This window comes from Nesoenas mayeri (genome assembly GCF_963082525.1).
Source record: "Nesoenas mayeri genome assembly, chromosome: 5".
Lineage (NCBI taxonomy): Eukaryota > Metazoa > Chordata > Aves > Columbiformes > Columbidae > Nesoenas > Nesoenas mayeri.
Window position 1 is genome coordinate 29,418,769 of NC_137548.1, and position 24,616 is coordinate 29,443,384.

At 38.6% G+C, this 24,616-nt stretch overlaps 1 protein-coding gene across 3 annotated transcripts in view; it reads right to left on the reverse strand.

The window, feature by feature from the left end:
* Positions 1–22,432, reverse strand: part of ARHGAP5 (Rho GTPase activating protein 5) — a gene marked incomplete at its 3' end in the record, with an annotated part of 45,887 nt that extends 23,455 nt beyond the window's left edge. For 2 of the 3 annotated variants that reach the window (XM_080346166.1, XM_080346164.1), the window contains exon 1: positions 8,498–12,819. In XM_080346166.1, the coding sequence (XP_080202292.1) occupies positions 8,498–12,220 (3,723 nt within the window). In that variant the 5' untranslated portion in view covers positions 12,221–12,819. Of the gene's footprint in view, positions 1–8,497; positions 12,820–15,225; positions 15,332–22,294 lie in introns of those variants that run through there. The other variant, XM_080346165.1, reaches the window with a different exon arrangement.
* Between the last annotated feature and the right edge of the window lie 2,184 nt (positions 22,433–24,616).

A 24,616-nucleotide genomic window follows, 5' to 3' on the forward strand; every position in this document is an offset into this window, starting at 1 on the left:
TTCACAAAAAAGGTACTTTTGCAAATTAACAATGAAGCCATAAGGTATTAAAAAAGCACTACGTTATCTCCTGATTTCAGACTTCCATACTTAAGTTGCATGTCTAGACTTCTTAAGTGGAAAACTTGTCCTGAATGAACAGGCATGTTACTGATCTTTGTCAAAAGATCAACTGACTTCACGAAAAAAAATACAGGTCTTATGTCTAACAAAAATAAGCTTTATTGAAAGCTTTTTTAAACCTCTGTTACCCACTCTGAGAAAATAGTAGCTTTTTCTGATCCACTCAATCATAGCATGGAACTTTAAAATCTGCTAGTCAAGATAATTATTATCATACATTTTTTCCTGTAAAATTAACTTTTAATAGTTCTCCAATGAAACAATATTTAAACAAAAACAATGTTAAACTTTAAGTTATTAATTTATTCAAACAGCACCTGGAAGAGAGGCATTTTTCTAAATTCCTAGATATTGGCTGAGAGATTATGATTTTACCACAGCTATTTTTAGTTCCATAGTTCTGCCCAACACACCTACTCCCCATGATACAGCAGTCACCTAATCCTGTGTGCAGTGAGCTCTAATCTAGGAACAGTGAAAGACAATTTTCTATGCTGCTTCTACATCTTAATAGAAAAGGACTAATAGATGTCAAGTTAGAGAAGACAAAAAACAGCACAAAAGTTTTGTTAGTTAATCCTAGCAAAAAGCTCATTGTTGCACATACCAATGCTTCATGTTAATAATTAAAACACAAGCCCAACACCATAAAGCTGAAATCCTTCATTTTCCTACAAATCTGGTTTGGGAGGCTGGGGGTGAGGGAGTGTTTGTTTGTTTTGTTATTGTTTGTTTAAAATAATTAATTGCTGCACTAATGCTGGGCTTTCCAGCACAGGTTTCACCACTTGCTTGTTGCCAAGGACAACTTCCCTTCATACCCTAACAGAGGTCAATGCCAAACCTCCAGCTGATCTTCATATATTTTGGCAGTGAAGTATTTTAACTCTGAGAATCCCACACTTCCCTTGTGTTGCTGATACCAAAACCATTTACCTGCAATACTGCTTTAATTACAGTACTTTAATCACCAAACAATGTGTTGCAAAAGATCAGCTGAAGTCTTAAGAAAAGGTAAACATGAAAACATGTATTCTAGCACAGCACAGTATCCAAATCTTGATTTCAAAACTAGAAATATTATTATAAAAAGCACAAACCGTGAAAATGTAGATTTAAAGTATATGCAAGATTAACCCTCTTGACTGTAGGTACCAGAGAATGAGCTAAGCAGCGTTCATCTTCCAGAGAGAAACTAGGCTGAGACTTCAGCCAGCTGTGAGTCTTGAGAGTACAATGCACTTAAATACAAGCTTTTAAAATTAACTTAAAAAAACAAAACCAAAACCAACACACACACAAAAACCCCTGCCCAAACCTGTCTATCAAAGCTCTTTGTGGATGGGCTGCTCATAGCACATCCTCTCTGTTGATAAGGGGTTCCCCTTCTTTTCCTCTCACTTGCATCTCACCAGAACTACCATAATACTTCATTTAGCAAAGGGAAAATTCAGCCACTTCTCCACCTCCCTCATGCTTCACTACTACTTTTAATACAAAGGAAATTTTCTGCCCGCTCCATTTGCAGTCAGGCCTGGGGTCATGGAGGGCAAAGTCAATATTTTCAGGACTATTAAAATACTTCATAAAACCATGTACCATGAACAGTATTCGTTTTATAAGCTTAATAAAGTATTTGTAATCTCTAATTCATGGCTAGATCATCAGAAACTATACAACGTATTAATAATGCAGATGATGGTCCCTAACATGGTTTCTCTTTCTTCTCTTTATGCCTTCTGCCATTTTCAGAGTTCCAGCTTGTTGCACTGAGTTTTAAACCAGAGAGGCTCAAGAAGGCATATGCTTCCAAATACACATTTTAAGAGTGCTAAATTTGAACAGATGAAATAAAGTACAGATTTTGATATTTCCTACAAAACAACAACAACAAAAACAAACAAAAAACCAAAACCAAACAAACAAAAAACAAACAAAAAAACCTCACACAACCAACCAAACAAAAAACACTCACTGCACATTCCAGTGTGAAGTAGACAGTATTTTGCTAAGTCAGCCATTGAATTTATACAAGAACAACTGAAAACATGTGAGCTGATCTCCCACCTGTTAGTTACCATACTCTTATTAAAACTGAGATCAACACACATGGGGTATACAGTTAGCGACAGTATTTCAGTAATAGTTTCAACATAAAATTTCATATAGTTTTGAAATTACAATCAAAGTAAACAAGTTTAAACAAAGCAAAATAGATGTCTGTACTGTACTACTTATATTCTGAAACAAGTCAGAACAAGTTACACAAAAATTCATCTAGGTGCTAGTGGATTTTTCTTGCTCAAATACTGAGAAAAGTTTTAATATTAATTTAAATTAAAAGGCACCTTACAATTGTCTTGGTATCCAGGAAAACAGAACATAAATCATAATCTTCTTTGGAAGCAACAGATGTTGCTTGCAAACAAGGTTACAAGGCATAATGTTTAAAGCATTGTTTTTCAGATTTAATTTCACAATACAGCTGTTAATTCCAGCCCCTTTGGAAAAAAAAAAAAAAAAAAAAAAGTCAGACCTCAAATAATAAAACTATTGACTATTGGTCAAAAAACTTTTTCAGATTTCATAACTTTTAACAATGGCATATCAAAGAACTGTCACTGGTCAGTTAATTTACTATACTGTTCAGAAGACCTCTGTACTTAGGATTTGTTTTCAGAAGTACTTCAAATAATTTCTTCCATACGAAAAAATGAAAGATGCTTATACTAATCTTATTCCTACTTTTACGAATGTATTAAAAAAATAATTCTTCTGTAATTAGGCAAGAAGCCTGTAGAATTTATTTCAAGATGAGGCTCTGCCTTTTCCTTTTCAGGAATCTACTCAGGATACTTGCTGTCCTTGGGGTGCTCCGGAAAAATAAAAACTAAAACAACTATACTTTATAGGAGGGAAAAAGATACAGCCTAAATTAGACACTCAAAGTGTTCACAAAGAGCTCTAAATTAGATGGGTAAATTTTTAATACTCATCAATTCCATAGTAAAAATAAATAATAAGGGTATTAATTGTAACTATATGGAACAGCTAAAGGTTTCCAGACCAGGCAGGCTTCCTGCTGTATGGGGAACTACTAAATTAAGAGAATGGTCAAAAATAACTTGCAATTACTTAATGTAGCAATAATAATAATAGCTAAATCAATAATAGTTGATAAATAATTTAAAAATATTTCTATCAAGCTTGTTTAGACATGAGAACAATGAGAAGTCAGGGAGCACTTAAGTTTGGGCTTTATATCAGTGCATAAACTGCATGGCAGCTGCAGCTTTAGGGTTATTGCACACACATGAAGAGGTTCCTCCTGTCTTCTGAGGTATAAGAAGGCTTCCTCCAGCAAGATCTTTAACCTCTAGGAATGTTCACTGCCCTCTCATGTCCTGAAATTTCCTACATTTTCTCTTTGTTGCTCCATATCTTTAAACTCATCAAGGAAAACTAAAGAGAAAATTAGTTTATTATATGGCCTGTAAAGCTGCTACTTTTAAAAAGACTAGTGTGTACCAGCACACAATAATGTTCTATACTAGACCTCAGTATTACAGCATTAAAGAGTCTAACAGAGATAAGCATCTACTTTCAGTTCCCTCTCAGGACTTTTTAAAAAGACAGAGAGATGAATGCACACAAATGTCAGCTGCAGAGGTCTAACTTGGCAAGGCAAACACAGCTGAGACAAAGTTGCCTACAAACATCATATTCTGTGCTTAGTTCCTTCAAGTTTGTGAACACTGGTAAGGAACCAAATAATCAAACATGGAAAGCATGTTGATACAGGGGAGAACTCCCCCTGGAAAATGCATTTAATCTGAGAGAGACCTTGCAGAATAATAGCAGAAAAAGACCAGGTGCTTTTTCATAAGAGGAACTTTTACAGAAAAAGTTCTGTAGGGTAAAGAAAAAGAACATCAGAGCTTGACAAATACTGGTATACAAGGTGCACCTGAAAGCTTTCAAGCAAAGTGTGCACATGAAACTACACACCAACTTGGCTAAAACACACTATGATTCTGAGGCCAGCCTGCTTTCTTTTCAATCCTTCTCTCCACTTTCCTTCATATACTTCCCTATCAGAACAAGTTTAACAGTCAACTTGTTAACAGCACATGCAAGACCATACAATAGTATTTTAAAAACATTTAGAAACATGGTAGTAACATGAAACAGGATAAAGGTGGGTGTACAGTAAGTTGGACTATGCTAGACTGATTCAACCCTCTTCAGTGAAAACATGTTTTTGTAGGAAAATAGGGAATTAGGATTTTAGGCCTATATCAGTGTTATAAGCTGTGCTGCTAAGGCTGCAAGTCTCAGCTTGTCTCCTGTATAGCCCTTGCCCAGAACCACGAGCGTGGTTACGTTATGCTTGCTTTGTACCCTTAGACATTGATAAATGCTATTCTTAGGTTTGCTGATTTCTGTACTAGACTGATGAACTATGGATAACAAACGAGACAGGTAGAACTTCAAAGCTAGCCCTGCAACCTGAGGACTTTTCGTTCGGTACTTGCCAAAGTGGAACATGAAGGAAGAAGTGAAACCTGCAGACCACTGGGACGGAAGGAACCTGAAGACATCGACAGTGATAGACAGTGATAAATTTTGCTTAGTTGCATAATACCTGTTAGAACCCTATATAATGACTAGCTGTATTGCTGTATGATTGTCACTCTCTGAGGAGGTGATCCAACCCTGCTGTTCCTGCGAATCTTCTACAATAAATACTGCTCAGAGTAACCCACGAGAGTTCGAGTCACTCTCCAGCGCCTTCCTAATAACCTTTTTCACATGTATTCTTTTCTAGAGGCAAAGAAACCAAACAATCGGTTTTACCAATCTGGACTTTAGTAAGGCATTTGATGGTAACATATAGAAAACCATTGTGATGACTGGACAACTGGAAGATGATATTCAACAAAAAGGACAAAGTCATAGGCTAATGGAAAAATCATGCACCGAAAAGTGAATGTACTATAATGTATTATACATGTACTATGTGTATGCACTAAATGTGCTTGTATGTACTATAATGTGCATGTACTATAAACCACCTGTACTATATGGTAGGAAGTCATTACCTGGAAATTAACAAGGATAGGAATAGGCCAAGAATAGGTTCCTAAGGTAACAACAAACATTATTATATGATGCATCACTATGACATTCTTTGCCATACCATAAAGAGTTTCAGTCATCCTCATTCAAAAGCATAAATTCAGAGTGAGTTACAAAACCTTTTTTAATCTTTTAAAACTCAGGTCAAGAAACAGCCATATTCTGTTCACCTGTTTGGAGGTGGCAGACATCACAAAAGGAAAAAACACTTCAGGAGAAAAGTTACCACAAGGAAAGGTGAAAAGCGTAAATTGCAAAACAATTCCTCACCAACAGAGAGGAAAGAGAAGTTCTGGAAGAGTTTTACAGAATAACAAGAACAAAGGGATGAAAGTTTTCAGAAGAATTATTTCTGTCATAGCTGAAAACAGAGCTCAAGGATCATTCTTCCAGTTCCAACTATCACTATATAGAAACAAGATTTGAGAACACAAACACGGTGTTCTCGACAACAACAATGGGCAAATAATTCAGACCAAAGCACACTTATTTAAGAGATCTCAGTTTTAAATTGTTTAATTTCCTTGGGTAGGAGGCAGTGTTAGAGGACCTTACAAGTAACATTACCTACTCACCATAGATTTGTCATTGCTATACTTTCCACAGTAAAATATTTTAATTTATGCTTCCTAATAGCAACAAGTAAAACAATTCTGAGTATTTAGTTCTGCCTTTAGTAAAGTGTTCTTAATAGATTTAAAAAAAAAAAAAACCAAAACCACAGGTTGGGGACATATCAGCAGATCAGTCAAACTACAGCTGTTAATTTCAGGGTTGTAAAAAGGAATTGTTGTTTTTCCTACTGTATTGTTTGCCAAAACTCACTTCCTCCTTCCTACCCATCCAGCTCTTGCCTCTTCCCTTTGATTTTTCAGCTGAATCACTCTACACACATCCCCTCCCTCCCTGTATCTGTCCTCACACCCATAGCTTTCTATGATTTCATCTGGTAAATTGGCAGACCCAGGGTCTGAAAGCATCAGGACAGAATGAGCATCCTTCAGCAAGGTCACATCTCTTTCTTGAAACACATTATCTTTAAATGTTTTCTTATTCTGGGCCTGCCTTTACAACATTTTCCAGAACCTCTAAGAGGAAAGTAAACACCACTTTAAGAAACTTTCACTGTGTTTTAACTTCAAAGTAATTACAATAAATGAGGGGGTCATGGGGGCTTGAGGGGAAGCCAAACCCAAAAAAGCACCAATGCATCACAACATAATTTTAAAAAATAATTATAAATGTAAAAATCTGCATAGGCAAACATCCTTCACATGGAATAAATAGCACTCAGCAAAGCAGGTATCATTTGCATAATTTTTTAGTTTTGGCAATTAAAAACTGATAGCTGCTCATCTAAAACAACACAGGAAAACATGGTGAATAAGTTCCAAAACTAATAAAATTGCACCTCTCTTAGGAAGAAAATAAATAAATAAATAAAAAATCTACAGTTAAAAACATGAAGCAGTATACTACAAACTAGAATGACACATTAAATTAAATGGAACTACTCTCACTTCAACATAATGCAAGTCAATACACACAGAAGCCCCTACTTACCAAAAGCACTCAGTCTTCATAGATATTTTGAGTGCTTGCAAACATTTTAGCTATCAAGTTAGATTTGCTTTCTCCATCATTACAATAACTTGTACTTCTACTATCAGAAGTTGTCTCTGATTAATTTGAAAGTATCAGCCTTGGACCACAACTTGGAAGCAAAAAAAAAAAAATCCTTGAAACAACTCTTGTACTCCTCAAGAGTCCTAAACACCACAAAAAATTAGAACAGCCTGAAACTTCTGACTCAGGCTGCCAAAAGCAGAGGCTTTGGTAAAGATACCAAGGGGTTTCCTGACACAATGCCAGGAAGAGAAGATTCCATTATAGTAGGTCTATACAGTTTAAACATAAATATCCAACTCTGAATTCTCTGTACACTCAATGCAGCTGAGACAGTAGGAGGATTAAGAACACTATATTTCAATGTCTGTGTAGCAAGATTATTTCCATCAAAAGTATATAAATTATTGTTTTTAAAAACATTCAAGTTTCCAAAAAAAATAACTTCAAAGTATTTTTAACCATATGATTTTATACCCACAAGACATCATTATCTATGCTTATGAGTAAGCCTTAAGAAAATTTAGTGCCCTTTAAATCAGTCATGTGTAATTCAAATCACAGCTGCATATCATGAAGTACAATTCAGAATTTCATCCATTAGTAAAATTTAACTAGGGTCTACTTGAACAAAACTTACTTCTAAATGCTATTTAAGTACTATCAGATTAAGCTACAAGGCACATTTTTTAAATGCTACAAAAGACAGTAACAGAAAGGTAGATTTATTTTGAGACAAGAAAATAATCTAACTAACCAGGAACACTCCTGATATAATGTTCAACAAAAACCTTACGCAATGCAATAATTGCTAAAATTAAAGTCTAAACTATTAAGAGTACACATCTAGTATCTATACCACAAAAATACCTCGATATAATATTTTTTGACTTGCTGTTTTAAAAATCAAGTAACTATCAAGCATAAAAATAAAATGTCTACATTTTTCAAGCAGAATGTCACACTATTATTTAGAAACCCACACTGGGCAGGCACTTCATTCCCTTTACTTTGTTCAAATAGAGAATTGCACAGGTTGCACAGCTTTCAACTTGATTATTTGCTTGCCCACACTAGGAACATGCAGCCGTCAGTAAAACCACAGTACAAAGTTTCCTTCTCATGCTCTCATTTCAGAGTTCCAGGTGGACAATTAAGAATTATAAAGAAACCACTCCTTTATTCACCAACTGTAAACTTCATTCCAACAGCCAGAACTGCAAGAACTGAAAGAACCAGTTTTACTCAAGAACTCATAAAGCAATTTTTTTTTTCTTAAAAAAAGTTATGATTAACAAAGGATCTGTGGACCAAATTCTACCTTAACTTATTCCTATGGGAGTGACACTGCACATGTACATACAGAGGTGAAAAGAACTGAAATTTACTTGAAACTTACTGAACAGCTGATTAGATAGACAAACCACCTCATTCCCTCAGGTCTGCTAGCTCTGAACAAGTCAAGTAGAAATTGGACAAAAATCAAACAATGCTACACCAAAATTTTAAATAACCTGTTCTAAAATACGGTGCAACTCTTGCATATATTGACTTGTCCCTCCTTACAATGCACCAGAAGTTGTAAATAAAATTAAATCAATCAACTTACCTTCTTATCTTCTTTTGCTTTGTGGGTTTTCTTTTTCAATTTTTTATCATCCAATTCTTGATCCGATGTAATTGCAGGGTTATCTATACCACCCTTCCATGTTTCAACAGGTGAAAGAAGTGGGTCTTCCTCACTTCCACGATGTCTTCCTTTTCGTTTAGTTTTAGAGGTGGTGAAAGCCTCATCATCACTTGCATCTGAATGTGTTCTCCTATAGTAAGACTTAGCTTTGCTGAACAGAGTCTTAGACTTATATTTGTATTTTGAAGGCCTTCTTTCCCCATGACCTTTGGATATTCTATCAGAAAACCCATTTTCTTCCTCACCTTGGGTATTTATAACAATTGAGTTTCGAACTTTAATAATACGATTCTGGCTATCATCTGGAACCGCGTAGATATCATCTGCAAAGCCTTTATGTTTGAATATAGTGTCAACAGGTTCAGCATAGTTGTCAGATTGGTCTACATCTTCTGGTGGTGCCGCAGGCACTCGAGAAGGTTGTTTCCTGGGGTTTTTGCCAATACCTGCCTCAATTGTTTTCAGGAGGTTAGGGTCCAGTTTTTTTACATTTGTTCTTGGAACAAGTGGTTTCGGTTTTATTGGAGGAGGCACTTTATGGTTGCGTTCATGGTCATGACAATTGAGTGGTGTACTGTGAACAGGATACTCATTTCCTTCCAAATCCAGTCGGTACTTTGAACGGTCACTAGGCGCTGGGAGCAACCTTACATCATCACCAATTGGACTGTAAGGTGGTGGTCCTTCAGTATCGTCCTCAGAATCTGGATAATTATAGTCAAGGGAACTTCCTCTGGGAGATCTTGGAAAAACATCTTCACTTGTATGCGTTGTTTCCCTTGTGCTGTCGGACAGGTAAGAACTTTCAATCATGTTTTTCTTCTCTAATACGTCACTGAAGAACAATGTGAAAACCTCAGTTTGACGATGATATTGAGATAACGAATATAAAGCTGTGAACTTAGCAGTAATCTCTGTTGCTATGTGTTCTCCTTCAGTCATGAGTTCCTTGATTGCTTCATTCTCAAAGAAATCTGCTTGACTATCAGTAACAGCCACTAACTGGACAGGAATTGTATCCTGAACTTCAGAAAGAAATGCCCGAAGCATTCCCATGGATGCCTTCCGCTTTGCAGAGTAGACCAGTATGTATCCGTGAACAAGTTCATCTTTTCTTACTCCAATTGAAGAATGATATGATAATATAGTTATCTGTATTCGACGCCTCTTTTCACCTATTATTTTATCAAGCATCAAAGAATTATTCTGGCCAGCCTGAGCAGCACTGCACGAGTGAGAGTCAAGGAAGGGTGAAAGAATAAGATCCACACTAAATGGATCACCACACATGGCACACATGACAATCCTTAAGTCAGCTTCTGACAGATCTTTAATGGTGGGAACTGGACTCACAACATCAAAATTGTGTTTAACTGCTTCCAGTACGCCCCTCAGAGCTTGTTTTATTTGTGTCTCGTTAAATTTGCGTGGATATGTACCAGCAGGCACATCCACAAAAGGACACTGTAATTTGTTGGCCAATTGCTGTCCCTGATGTCTCAGAATAGGTAGATTCTTGCTAACACTGTCCCTCTGGTTAGCCAGTATTAAAGTGAATGGAAGATTAGCCATGTACTTGTCTCTCCTTATCTGAGATGCTTCAGCCCTTATTTTTGCAATGCATTCCCCAATAAAATTCAGTGATTCAATAGAGTTAAACACACAGAAACAACCGTGTGGTTTGAAGGTTGAGGTCCACAACTGAGTCAACAGGTATGGGGATTTTGCATCCACTGGCCTAAGATCTAGTTCATATATTTTTCCATCTAATGCATATTCATCATCAGTGGATTGTGTCCGAATTTCATTTGCCAATTCTTGTGCAAGGCCATCTTTGCCCAAAATGAAAAGATTGACTTTATCAATGTTGGCACTATCATGGTATAAATTTGAGCGGCCGTGATCTAGTTGCAGAAGTCTGTTGGCGAGTAACTGCTCCACTTTAATGTCCATGCAATTTTGGCCACTGAGACAAGTTTCTTTAGTAGGGTGATAAACAAATCCTATGTGTTTAAGCAGAAGAGATTCTCTATCAGGTGCAAGTTTCTGTAAAGCTTTGTATCTAGGTTCTTCACTCAGAACTGCATGAATTTCACTCATTTTATCTGAACTCGGTGTTGCATTAAGATCCAGGTCGTAAAACAGCTCTGAATGTTCAAAAAGCATTTCCTGAAACTCCTCTTTGGCTTTTTCGACAATCTCCCTCTGATGTCGACCATACACTTCCTTACTATCTGCATCAGTGATGTATTTGAATGCTTCATCCTCCACTACAAAACATATAACTTCTTCCCACGGCTGTCCGGGTGAAATGAACTGGATTTTCTCCAGAGTTTTTTTGAATTTCTCCTTCATTTCAACCCTCCTTTTTTCAGATATGAGATGCTGCACATGGTTTTGATAAACTTTTTCTGCCTCTAGTGTAGTGAGAAGGTCAAATGGAATCCTTCTGTCATTCACTTTATCTATATGGTCAGTTTCATCCCAGGGTGTTTTTTCCAGCACTACAAAACAAGACTGGAAGTCAGGCCTTTTCTCCATTAACTTCAAGGCTTCTGACCAGCTCAAGTGTTCAATCTCATCAAGATTTGACAGAAGAGTATTAAGGGCTCTTGGCAATGCATTAATGTATTCTTCTTTTCTTTTTCTAATATGTTCCTGTTTAAGCTGCTCTATGTGTTTTGAAAACGTATTTTTTGCCTTTTTTGTTCCTTCCAAATTTATGTACTCTTCATAATCAGGATGGTTTTTCAGTTTATTACTAACAGTTTTCCAAGTTGCATGATAGTCTCTCACAGTTTGGACAAGTTTTTCAAACTTATCTGTTGCAGTAACAACTAACTGTCTTTGAGTTTTATAGGCATCCAGATAAGGGATTATTTTAGGTTTACCACGAGTTTTATCCATCATTTGTACCAGTGCAGTAAAACATGTTTCAACATTGACATTGAATCTTGCCGATGTTTCCACTACCACAAGGTTCTTCTTATTTGAAGCAAAAGCCTGAACCTCTCGCAGATAATGATCCACACACTCATCACATTTTGTTGCTGCTATTATTATGGGTTTTTTAGATTTTGAGAGCTGGATATAGAGATTATTCACAAATTTCAGTTGATCATCAAACTTCCTATTGCATCCTTGGCTTACGTCAATGCACAATAAAAACCCATCTATGCTTAATTTCCCTTCAGGCATTTGTTTTTGCTCAAAGTCTTGCTCCAAGCCTAGCTGATCTGTGCAAATGTACATTAGTTTTTCTGCTGACTGCAGTTTGGAGGCAGCTGCACGTTTTATATATGGTTGTAAATTCGTACTCCGATGAGGCAAGAAAGTCTGATCATCAATGAACTCAGTCTGTTCAATTACATGAATTCTGCACTCAATTCCATCCTCACCACTTTGTGTTACGTCACCCCAGTACAAAAAGTGATCATTGTTAACAACTCTTCCTCCAAAGTCAATTGTGCTAAGCACAGAGGTATGCTCAGGATAATATTCATCTGCTTTTGAACGAACGAATCTATTGCACAAACACGACTTCCCAACTCCACAATTACCTTTATCCTTTTCAGTTCCAGACAGTCCAACAACACTAACAGCATAAGATGGGGGACGTGGCTCTTTGTTTTTTGCCATCATAACTTTCCTCTCATCCTTTTGCAATTATCAAGGTAACTGTATGTGGTTTTCATTCTGGAAAGTATCCTACAAATTTAAGTTGTATATCCAGGGCTCCAGAAATAGCTTTCAGTTGTTCTTGCGTTAGCTTGTTGTTGAGAGAACCTCAGATAACTAGGATGAGGAGCATCATCTTCCTAATGAAAAGAGGAAAAAAAAAAAATTTAGAGATTGCAGGTATTTCAAAAAATCAAGAGAAATTTTAAAAAGCACTTCTGCACTCTCACCCTAAAATTGCTTTCTATGTATATGAAAATTTTACCACAACTTTAAATGAGATCTTAAACTCATAATTCATTCATATTGATGTTATTTATATTATAAATTTTAAGATAAACAGCTTTTAGGTGCAGTTTAGTAAAAGATCATCACCTATTTCGATAGGTGATCAGCAGATGTTTAAAAAAAAAAAAAACACAAAACTCACCACACCCAAAATCCCAAATTACTGGTCTCCTTCCCAGCTTATGGGCAGTAGGCATCAGAAAGTGTTTCCACTACAATAAATCCAACACAAAACCTCTAAACCCAATCCAATATTCACATACACATACTTTTATTCACACTCATACTTCCACTATATAGCACGTTTACCTGCATGAATAACACTATTTTTCTGTGCATTTGTAGGTTTGGTTTCAGATTTCAGTAAAGAAAATTTCAAAATAAGCTGTAGAACCAGGAAGTTGGAAATGTGGCTCAGCCGCCATCTATTTGCAGAAGTAATCTACTTTATCTGCATGCTAAAAATAAACTGCTTTTAAGAAGTTTCTAACCTGAATTCTACAAAGAAATACAAATATTGTCATACAGATACTTGGTACAGAAAAATAAGACTTATATCTGAGATTCCAAGATCACAATGTAGCGCTGCAAATGTAAAGATAGTTCCTGTTTTAGAAACAATTACATTAGAAGGAAAACATCAAAAAACTGGATGGCTGAATAACTGGGCCCAGCAGATTGTGATCAGTGGCATGGCAGCTAGTTGAGGGTCAGTAACTAGCAGTGTACTCCAGGGGCCACTACTGGGTCCAATACTATACAACATCTTCATTAGTGACTTGGATGGTGGGATCGAGAGATCCCTCAGCAAGTTTGCTGATGAAAAAATTGGGAGGAGAGGCTGATGCACCAGTGGATTGTGCTGACATTCCGGGAGACCTCAGCAGGCTGAAGACACGGGCTTTGCACACTGCGAAGTCCTGCATTCAGAGGAATAACCCCATGTACCAGTACCATGTATTCAGCTTTCTTTGTAATGCATCTCAAAAATCTGCTTTAATACTTGTAAAACTACTTCACAACTGCTAAAACGTATCTGAGTTTGAGAAGTATTTGTATCACTAAAAGTTGCAATTAAAGGTAAAAATACTGAAACCTTAAATATCTTGTATAAAATCAATGTCTGGCCAACAGAGCTTTCCAACTTGAATATCCTGATCAGAAACACAGTATTTACGTAACAACATTTGTAACAAAATTCAGTGACAGATGTATAAAATAAAATCCACATACATAAAACCAGCTTTCAGTTATAGAAATTACAGTCAAGGAAAGCATCTTTTTTTATAACGAAGTACCAATTTCATTACAAAATGAAGAGGAAAGTAAACTCAGTCTAATTTTTATACTTGAGAGTTTTTTATATTGCAAGAACTGAAACTTTTGCCATGTTTTAAAACAAAAAAAAATAAAAGAAAAAAATAATTCCTTAAATCGGTTTACTTGAAGACATTCAGAAAGAGAATGTGTATTTTAAATTCTGCTTTTTACTGTTTCCACTGTGTTTTTTATATTCTTAGAACACAAAATTTAGAGCTAACAGAAAATACTTACCAAAAGTAATCCTTCACAAGCAGTGTTTATATTACTACAAACAAATGCAGTGTTTTCTTTCTAAAGCAAAGCTTATCATAGTAGCATCATTCAAACTACTAGAATGAGAAGTTTAGTCAGCACTTCCACTATAAAACGTGTTCTGTTTACCATAGCACAATACAGATTTGACGTGGGCTAAACTTGAACAGAAAAATCTTCATCCATGGGATTATTTCATTTAATCAGCAAGACGCTGTCAATTTGCAACTAGTTGATAAGGAACAATCAATACTTTCAGATACTCCACATCCTCATGTAGCACAGATTCTTACTTTTTCAACAAAGGTTTTGTCAAACCAATACATTTTTAACTGAGTAAGTACAAAGAGTAAGGTGAAACGAGACACTGACAAAGTGGAAACAAACACAGCTTCTCACAAAATTTCTGACATGGAAGATTTTCACCATAGCGGGAGTTGAATCACTGAAGATATTTAAAACCAGTGCGGTTTTCTTTTCACTTTTTATACAGTTTCTATTCTGCAATGATTGTACAAAGAGAAGACAGAACAAAATCTATGTTAATTTAGCAATAAACCTGGTAGAAACCTGACATCATAATGGCTTCACATGTAATATGTAACAATTACTAAATTGCTCCCCAAATGGAAGGTTATTCTTTTCAGTACACCACTAATTTAAACATAATTTATAGTTTTGTACAGTTTCAAAATATACACACTGGAAATTCATGGTAAGTTAGTTCAATTATCTTACTTCAAACTGCCTAATTCTGTTAAAACAAATTGAAAACAGTGCAATTCATTGCCCCCTGCCTTCATCTTTGTTACAGATTCAAAGGAGAGGTTGCTTGATTTCCCCAACTAATTTCAGTCTTTGAATTAAAATAATAGAGCATTTCTGTGTTTAAATAGAAAAATTCCAAACAACTCCTGAAGACACAAAGTATATGACATCACTGCAGGAACAATCTGTGACCTTCTGCAGTCACACCAAAGGACCCTGTCTCTACAGCCTTTTAGATTTCCAAAGTTATAAAGAAAATAAGGTGTATCATCTTTTACTTAGTCACCCAGCTTCCTCCTTAAACACAAGATTTTTAAAGACCTAAAGCCCAAACTTACCTGCAGGAAAACAAGGTGCAAAGCAAGATGATTATCCTGCTGTGATCTTCCTGTAGTAATGTCACACATTTAAACAGTGTCCTTCAGTAAGTCCTTCCTGAGGGATCTGGAAAAAAAAAAGTAAGAAACGTTAATAACTTTAAAATTATGAAAGCAGAAGCTGCCAGAGAAAGTACAACACTTCACCTCTGCACGAGGATTGTTTTAAAAAAGCCACAAACAGAACTCAAAGCTCAAGCTGGTCTTCCTCTGAACTTAAGAGAGGGTTTAAATCCTGTAAGCATAGCTATTAATACTTGGGACAAAGCGGGCACAGTTCTTCTTAAGTGACTGTGATTTCATAAGTTCAACTTGATATTTAACAATACCTAGGTTGCAGAAGCCTCTTCTGAAAAAAAAAAAAAAAAAAAAGAATATAGTGTCTCAGGTAATACACAAAATGCAAGCTATAAAAATCACTAATCGCTTGTGGAAGAACTTGGACTTTTAAAATATCTAGGACATAGTTCTGTAAGACGAAGTCAGTATAGTCAGTAAGTACAAAACACATAAAAATCAATGTATGTCTAAACACATGTATATAAATTTTATTACTAGAAAAAAATATGGTCTACCTCAAAACCATTTTATCTGTAATACAGTATTTCTAAATTAAAAGGTCTCACAGACTGCGACAAATCAGACATTGAAAGCATAATTATATTTTAAAATTGTGAATTCTCAACTAGGATACAAATTATTAGCATAACCTTGATAAGTGTTGATTTTATGGCAGGGATGCTGCTACAAAGTAACCAAAAATGGAACTTTCTTCTACAGAACTTCTTCAGTTTGCATCCACACAAAACCCAGACTTTGAATGTCAGGACAGTGATGCATATATCAAGATGCAGAAAAGGAAAGGAACTCGAGGCACTTGCACTGGATCATAATGTAAGCCACTTTTAACTAAGGAAAGGTGTCATTTTTAAGCAAGATGCAGCAGCATGCTGTATGCGTGCTAAACATAACATCAAGAAGGTCTGGCAGAGCTTTTTCTTGTTTTGTCACTTATGATTATATTCTTTGTAATTCCACTTTGCTTTGAGAACAGCATAGCTAACTGAAAAAAATCTAAGCTTTAGTAAACTTTCTTCTGGATGAAAAAGGTTCAACAATAGTGATAAACAATGTACCAATACCTCAATAATAATGTAATTTTCAACTTGTGGTACCAAACAACATCAAAATCTTTAGGCAGCAGACTATCAGTCCTGCACTAAGCCTGGCCTAGCTGCAAAGCTAAATCTATCACTTGAAAGAAAAGACAGGAGGTAAACCATACTCCCTGCCCTTAACCTCCTAGCTGTAGAATTCCTGTTTGTCCACAGCTAGGTGACCAGAGCTGAACATGAGGAAACAGGCTATGCAAGTCTAATCTAAATACCTTCCAAAATTGCTTTCTGAAACTAAAAATGCTTACCATCTGCAGACCTAACACGGTTGAAGCAGAAATTTTGTCTGAAACACTCCACAGAATTGCTCGTGACCATAATTTAAGCAGCTACCAACAATCCCAACAGGGAAAGTAAGAGTGTTCTCCTGCAGTCCTTTACTCACTCTGTAATGTTATCTAGATGCAACGGTTCATGGACTCATATTTTTCAGCATTAGTTTCAAATACCACATTCTTGTGATAGTGTTTGTGAACTGCCTGGTCAAGTAAAGCAAAGCACACATGAAAACAAGGGCCATCACAGTCTAGTCTGCTTAGAAAGGTATACGAATATACCAACAGAAAGTTACTGTAACCTCTACAGCAGATCACAAAGTAAATTCAAACACATTAGATATCACTGAAATTGTTTGTAGGATTACTTTTGAATGCACAGCGCTTTAAAATACCAAAGACCATGATTCCAAAGAAGTTACAGCTCTGGATTCAGGTTACTATTGACAGTAAGTTTTTATAACGAGTCATCCGTCACTTCACACTTTCTGAGAACCAATACTTGGCACTGGAAAATATTTAGTATGGTGTCTGAATTCCCAGACCTATCAGCACATCAGTAATAACAGCTCTACCCAAAACATACCAGAATAATAATTCAAACATTTTCACTTCAAGAACCAGTAAATAATCTAATGTTTATGTAGCTTAATGTTGTTGTTTCTCATTCAGTATTTAACAAGAGGTATCGTTTTCACTCAAACAAGCATAAGAAATCTCTTCAAATCACAATCCTTTTTAGAAACTAAACCAGATACAAAGTATACCAATGTCATTTTACCAACAATTTCAATTCACCAAAGTCTGCTGAGGTCCTAGCCACTTACGTGTCCTATCCTCTTTAGTACCATGCCAAAATTGCACTTGCCTTTAGAAGTGCTGGTAAACTTAATTAAGTAACCATACTTAAAATCTTGTTTATAAATAAGTGTAAATACAATGCTCCCTGGTAAAATTCTGCAAGTACCAGCCAACACCAGGAAAAAAGAGACTGAGATTGCTTATCAGGAACTAAGATCAATCAAGCAATAACAAGACAATAAAGGACAATGCCTTGTAATCTCTTCAGCAATGATACTCTGACTGAAAAGGAATACAGTTTAACTGGTACGGTGATTAGTCATGCTAAGTAAATGAAGGATGAGAATGGATTACCCCAACCACTGTTTATTTCAGATTCAGTTAGTATGATGGCCAACTACCATCCCTAAAGGAGTTACATAGCCTGGACAGTTCCTTGCATACAAAAGCATAGTAATCAATTTATAAAAAAGAGGGGAAAAAAACAAAACCAAAAAACCTGCCCATCTTCGTATTACAGAACAATACAAAACTGTCTTTAAAAACAGGAAGGTCAAAGCTCTTAGTTCAAAGTTTACTAAATTTCTCCCATTAATAACAAGTACTCTTAAGACCTCCAGTGCTTTACCCAAAATTAAAATCAAGGCCTAAACATTATTTCTAAATTCAAAAGAAAATATCATTCTTTAAGTGGAGCCTAGCATTCCATGGGGCACCTATTATTGCTGTTGTTCACAAACAAACAAAAACCACCAACGTACACCAACTAGTTCAAGGTAACATAAACAGGTAAACTGAAAAGATTTGAATCATCAGCATTGCACTAGTCTGAACTGAGGCCTCACGAGTTACTTATCTACATATTTCTGAATATCTGAGAGCATTCAATATAGCTTCAAAGCCTATACTTCAGCAGCAAAGGAAATAGTACAAGTTCACAGAAAAAAATAAATCCTTAATTCTTTTTGCACCAGAGAAGGACAGGCTTACTGCTCAGAGGAGCTTCTTACTGTGTGAGTACCTGATCAGGCTTATTTACCAAGTTATTCAAGAAGAACACAAAAGAACTAATGGAGAAATTTTACAAATGGGATCCAAGAAGGAATTTATAACAATGAAGAAAAAAGAAGCAGATGAGGAAGGAGGGATTAAGGTAAAGACAGAAAAAGAGCTAAAATGCCTTTCCTGCAAAAAGAAAAATTTACATATTGGCAGCAGCAGCTTCAACACATTTCATTGATCCACATATCTGGATCGTTTCACATAATTTTGCCTGATGAGGAACCACAGTATAGAATCCAGGATCTGACACCGTAGGTTTTGAGACTTAATTTAAACAGTGGTTTATTGTTTGACCTTGTACAAGCTATACGTGTCATTTTTACCTGTGTAAAATGAGAAGACTGCTTATCTACTTCTTTTTTAAGCTATGAAATGAGCAAGTGATAGCTGTATGTAAGCAGCAAATAATATGCTGCATGATAATTAGCCAACTTAAATGAATCTCTGTCAAGATGCAACAATATACGCATTTCCAAAATTGTGCATACATGTATTCACTCAATACCTGTAAAAAAAGTGTTACTTGTATGTCAACTGATGCAGAATTGCAAAAATAGGTGGGAATTGTAACTCAAAGAAACAACTGCAATTTACCAGAAAATGTAATGTCCAGAACTGGCTACAGATCAATTGAATCAGCTTCCGATTGGTGTTAGTGACTAGAAGAGCACAGTTAATGCTCAAATTCAAAATAACTTCACTATAATTGCTCCAGATTTTCCTGTGAGGATTTTAAATGCATTTTTCTTTTAATATTTCAACAAAATTCATAAATATAAAGAAATTATGAGAAGGTTCAAACAGTAATCCATAAAACATAATACCCTTAAAAGTACTTTTTAAAACGGATGGAAAAACCCAAGGATATTCCAGCCACTTACAATGACCTTTAAGCTAAAAATTCTCAGAGAGGGGTGGTGCAAAAAAACATGAAAGAAACCAAGAAACTATTAAGAGCATTATTGTGCATCAGTTAAGTTAGAAATAACACAGATATGGGAGGGAGAAGAGGGAAGTATTCCCAGTGTTACTTGGACTACCTGAATGGAAACTTTTTCTCGTAGCTACGAGTAGGGTGGAGGTACTTCAAAACCAACGGGAAGCTTAGGTGCAACGCTGCGTTGTTTCCCCCGCACGCCCAGTTAAAATGGAGAGGAGGTGAGCCGGGCTGCAGCAGCCGGGCCGGCCGGCCCGCCCGCCCCGCGCGCCTGCGAAGCCCCCTAGCGGCCAGGCGGGAGCGCAGCCGCGCAGCGCCCGCCGCAGGGTGAGCGCCCGCCGAGCAGAACTGCGGTCCCGACAGCTCCGGCAAGGACGCGCCCCACACACTGGTACCGCGCGGCCCGGCTGCTTCCCGCCCGCTCACCGGCACCGTTGTACTAGCAGAACTTCGTGCTGAGTACCTGGCGATGCAGCTCCCATTCTGTCAGCGAAGGTCAGGGTATCACCCCTGAAGGATGCCCTGCACCTGGGATCTTGAGGACGCATCAGCCTACTAAAAGTAGTGATGGGGAGTGTTTTGAAGTTTTATGCAACATATTCCTGAAAGATGTCAGCACATGGGACTTATCTTCTGTTAAAAAAGTACTTTTGGAAGTCTTAAGATACCTTCAGCATCCTTTTAATATATTTATTAAACAGAATGGAACTATTTTTGCACCATCTACTCAAGTAACAAGTAGTCCCAAAGGATAACCTTACAGAAAACCTATTATTACGATCAGTGCTTTTCTTTCCTACAAAGTTTGCACATGGAAAAACACCTATGGCTTTAGGAAAGCACATTTTATCTTTAACCTCAAAAACATGTGCAGTATTTGATTCTGTTAGTGCTAAAAATAGCACGTTAAAAGAATTTAGTCTGAGCTTAAAGTAGTTAATTGGATTATGTTACACATGCAACACCTTAGCTAAAATAAAGTCCAACGCCAAGGAGTGGTAGGAATTTAGTTGCAATTATTTACATTTTTACAGCACTGGCAGCTGCTTTATATAGGGATGCTTTAAAAAAATGCATACTATCTAAGCTCAGTATGTTCCAAGCTTAAAAGTAACTTGTTATACTAAAACAAGCTAGGGATAATGTAACAAATGCTTAAACAACCTCTGATACTTTAAGTCCTATAGACTCTTTTAAAAAACTACTGCATTTACATCATACCTCCTAAGCTTCAGCAGCACTGAGTTTTTCAGTAGAATACTGTAAATAGAATTTTAGGTATTTAGCACTTCTTAAGAATATTTTTTTCAAAAAAAAGCATAAAGGAAAATAAACCCTTACAAAAATGCACCTAGATGAATATTTGTACTATGCTCTGTTTAGGTATGTACTATAAATGTTAAATATGTACAGGTTCTTTGAGAAAGCACTTAACTCTGGTCACTGATGTCACTGCTGAAAACAGCTCTCATACTGAAGAACCATAGGAAGGTAAGACAGCACAACAAGAAAAAGCCACCTATTAACTCCTCATTCATTTATGAAATAAGTATACAAGTATCAATGCTGTAACTGGCTTCCGTGCACAGGTTTAAAATGGATGTCCAATTGACCAGCAAACGCTCTTCTCTCTTCACTGTTTTTACTCTGCAGTGTGGTTTTTACATTTCTGTCAAAGATCTTTGTTAAGGAAAAAAAAATCCTTCAGTTATCTGCATGACACTATTCTAAAGAATACACACATACCCCCACAGGCCTATTTTGGTCTAGATTAAAAACGTTTCCCTCCTACTTATTAAGGAAATATTCCACACTGATATCAAAAGTGATACAGGAGAGGGCAAAAGGGGGGTACAGAGGAAGGGTGGGGTGGATTCTGGGGGAAGGTGACAAGAATGTCTTCCTTCTATAAGTGGTCTTTCTTCTATTTTTAATTAAAACAGTGTTTTATACTCCTTATGCCCTACATTTACAACACTGTAGCATTATATCTGTATATCTCTGGTGCTTTCCTTGGGTAGAGAGAGTCTAAAGGTTATGCTGGTTGAAGAGATTCAAAATGCTTGAAAGCTGCAACACTGCAACTGGCTACCCTGTTTCAAAGCCTTAAAATCCACCTGGTGGAAAAGGAGAAATGCACTCACATCATTAGGAGAGCGAAGTTTTCTCAAATTTAATATCGAGCAATATTTGAAGGTGAAAGGAAGGAGGAGAGGAACTGACAACTGTTCAAATTTAGTAGAGAAGAAAAAGAACAGATAAGACGAGAACGAGTAGAAGGGGGCGATGAGGAGGAAAAGAAGTACAGAGAAAGGAGAAAAGGGGGGGGGGAAGGCAGTGGGAATGAAGGAGGGAGGCAGCTAAGGGAGTGGGGGAAAGAAGGGAATGAGGAAGGAAGAAGAGAGGAGCAGGGAAGCTCCCCTTCCTGCCTTCCTCCCTCCCTGGAGGGCCGTGACCAGCTGGCAGCCTCGTAAAGCAGGCTCAGACCCTCCCATTGCTCAGGCCTTCATCACCTGTCTGGGACCAGGCACTGCGCTCCCTGCCCTTCCTGCCTCCCCTCCCTCCCAGGAGGTGCCGAGGGGGCCGAGCGCGGGGGCGGGGGGGCCCGGCTCCCCTCTCCCCACGCCAGCCCCAGCCCCTTGAACTGGTTACAGCCAGCGGCCGCCGAACCAGCTCGCCGGGCTACAGCCGCCTCCTCCCCCCGCTCCCCTTCCGCCGGCCGCCCCGCTCCGGGCCGCGGGGCCGGGCCAGGTCCCACGGGACCGAATTCCTCCCCTCACCTCGCGCCGTCGGGATCCGGCTCCTCGGCGGCGGCGGGAGCGGCAGCATTCCCGGGACGCTCTCTCCACGCCGGCGCCCCCGGCGGCTTGTCCTCCCCGCGGGGCTCTCTCGGCTCTCCGGCCCGCAGCTCCCGAGCGCTCCCGGCCGCCGCAGCCCCGTCCCGCCTCTCCGTTCCCTCCCCGGCGCTCTCGGCTCAGTAATGGCGGCCGCCGAGCTTCCCCGGCTCTCGCTTGGCTGACGGAGTCTCTCTCTCCCCCTAACTTTACCTCAGCAGCTTCCCTCCCCTCCCCCCTCCCTCCCGCCGCCGCGGCTCAGCGCGCGCCCGCCCGGCCAGCTGCGCGTGCGCGGGGAAGCGCCTCTTCCTGCTGCCGCTGGATTCCCTGGGAAGCCTGGGAGGGCGCGCGCGCCCGGCTCCACCTCCCCTCCCCGGCCCGCGCGGGCGCGCGCGCCGCGCGCCTCGCTCGTGCCCCGGTGGCCGCATGGGGAGCGCCGGCAGCCGGCGGGTTGCGGGTTCTAGTCCCGCCGCGGACGGCGATGCGGGCCGGGCCGGCGATGCGGGCCGGGCGCCGCGGCGCTCGTACGTGAGAGCGGCTGCGAGGTGTGGCCGTCCGCACGGCGCCCGGGCGGCCGTGGGACTTGTTGGCCGGCGCGGCAGCTCCGTGGAGGGCACGGAGGCAACTGCAGCCCAGCCTGCTCTCTCAGCCCGCAGCCGTGCCTCCAAGGGAGGTAAATGGCAGTTGGCTGGGTTGGAATTAAAAGATGCCAAAATGCTGCATTGGACAGCCCAGACCCCACACCTTCTTTCTTGCCAGGCTGCCTGTAACTTTTCACAGTGTTTCCCAAGTTCAGCGGTGTAACACCGCACTTCTTGCATTTTTTCCATCATTAAAATAAGTGAGTACTGGCAGTGGAGCCCACTCTGTGGCCTACAGACATCTGCTCCTGGGGGGGGTGCAGGACACGGCTTTGGGCAATTCAGGGGTCAGACGAAGCAGCCAGGTGCGATGCACGCTTTGCAGCCTGAGCCCCACATGCCACCATTCTGCAGGTGCCTGGCAGGAGGTAAAATCCCTCTGCCCCTCTCAGCCTGGCGAGTGGATTAAGGCCAGTGAAACACTCCTGTGGTGATGCTGTGGTGGAGTGGCTGGCTGGGGATTTGTACCTGTGCCTTTGGAGTGCAGTTCCACAGGCAGTGGTAAGTGGGGCATGGGGCACAGCAAAAACTAGTAAGTAGGTCCTAATCTGTTCTATCCACTGCAGGGTACAGGGTGTCTGTGGGCATCGTGCACATACACCTGATTTCTAGGAGTGCAAAAATGCATACTCTACACAGCATTTAATGCTAAAGATCATTTTCATGCATACGTACAAAGGAACAAATATTTCACTAGAAACCTTATTTCTGGAACAGTCCAAGTTTTGAGTGTTTTATTTGTAACCATAATATTTGGTAGCAATATGGTTATTCTGTGCAATTTTACACATTGCATGCACATCTTAAAGTTTTAAGTTTTTCTGAAAATCAGGAAATTAAAAGGTTAAAGAATTCAGATCCTTTATAAAGACACATTGCCTGTAAACTTGAATTTTTCAGAAAATTCTAACTAGCTACACCTTTTTGTGTTAAGTTTGAGCAAACAGTCTTGTGTGGACACTACCTTACAGCAGAGTATTTCTAGGAATATTCATCTTGGGTAGGTCCATGCTAAAGAGATGTAAAATGATTTGCCACTGTAATCATAGCACCTGTTGAAGAGATTTTGCAGTCACATTCTAGTTGTGGAAAAAAAAAAAAAAAAAAAAGCTAAAGAAGACTAAATTCAGAATTTAATTTTAATTTGGATTGCCTGATTTTGAGTTTCGTGTATTTTTCTTTTGTTCAAAATACATACCCCGGGGTATTAAAACTGTATTTGACGTTATCGGAATCAAAACATTATATTCACATGGAAAAAAAAAATCTTTAGAGATTTCTCAGCTTAATAAAACAGAAAGTTGAAGGAGTGAGATCTATATCCTTCTGAAACTCTGCATAGGTATTAATTACCTTAAGCAGTTAATGAATTTTCATGTTCCATCATGTAGAAGACCTTTCATGTAGAAGACCTCTCATTTAGGAATTGATTGTATCACCTACTTTGATCCTGATCTGAGTCAAAAAAAAAAACCAAAAAACTCAGCAAAGTGAGTCAGCTTACACAGGTATAGATGTGTAAAAAAAAAAAAAAAACAAGCAGGACAAGAGCTTGTGAATAGCAGGAAGCCTTTCCCAGCAAGCTCGAACCTGAAGTGTGCAAAGACAGCGAGCAGTGCTTCAGTTA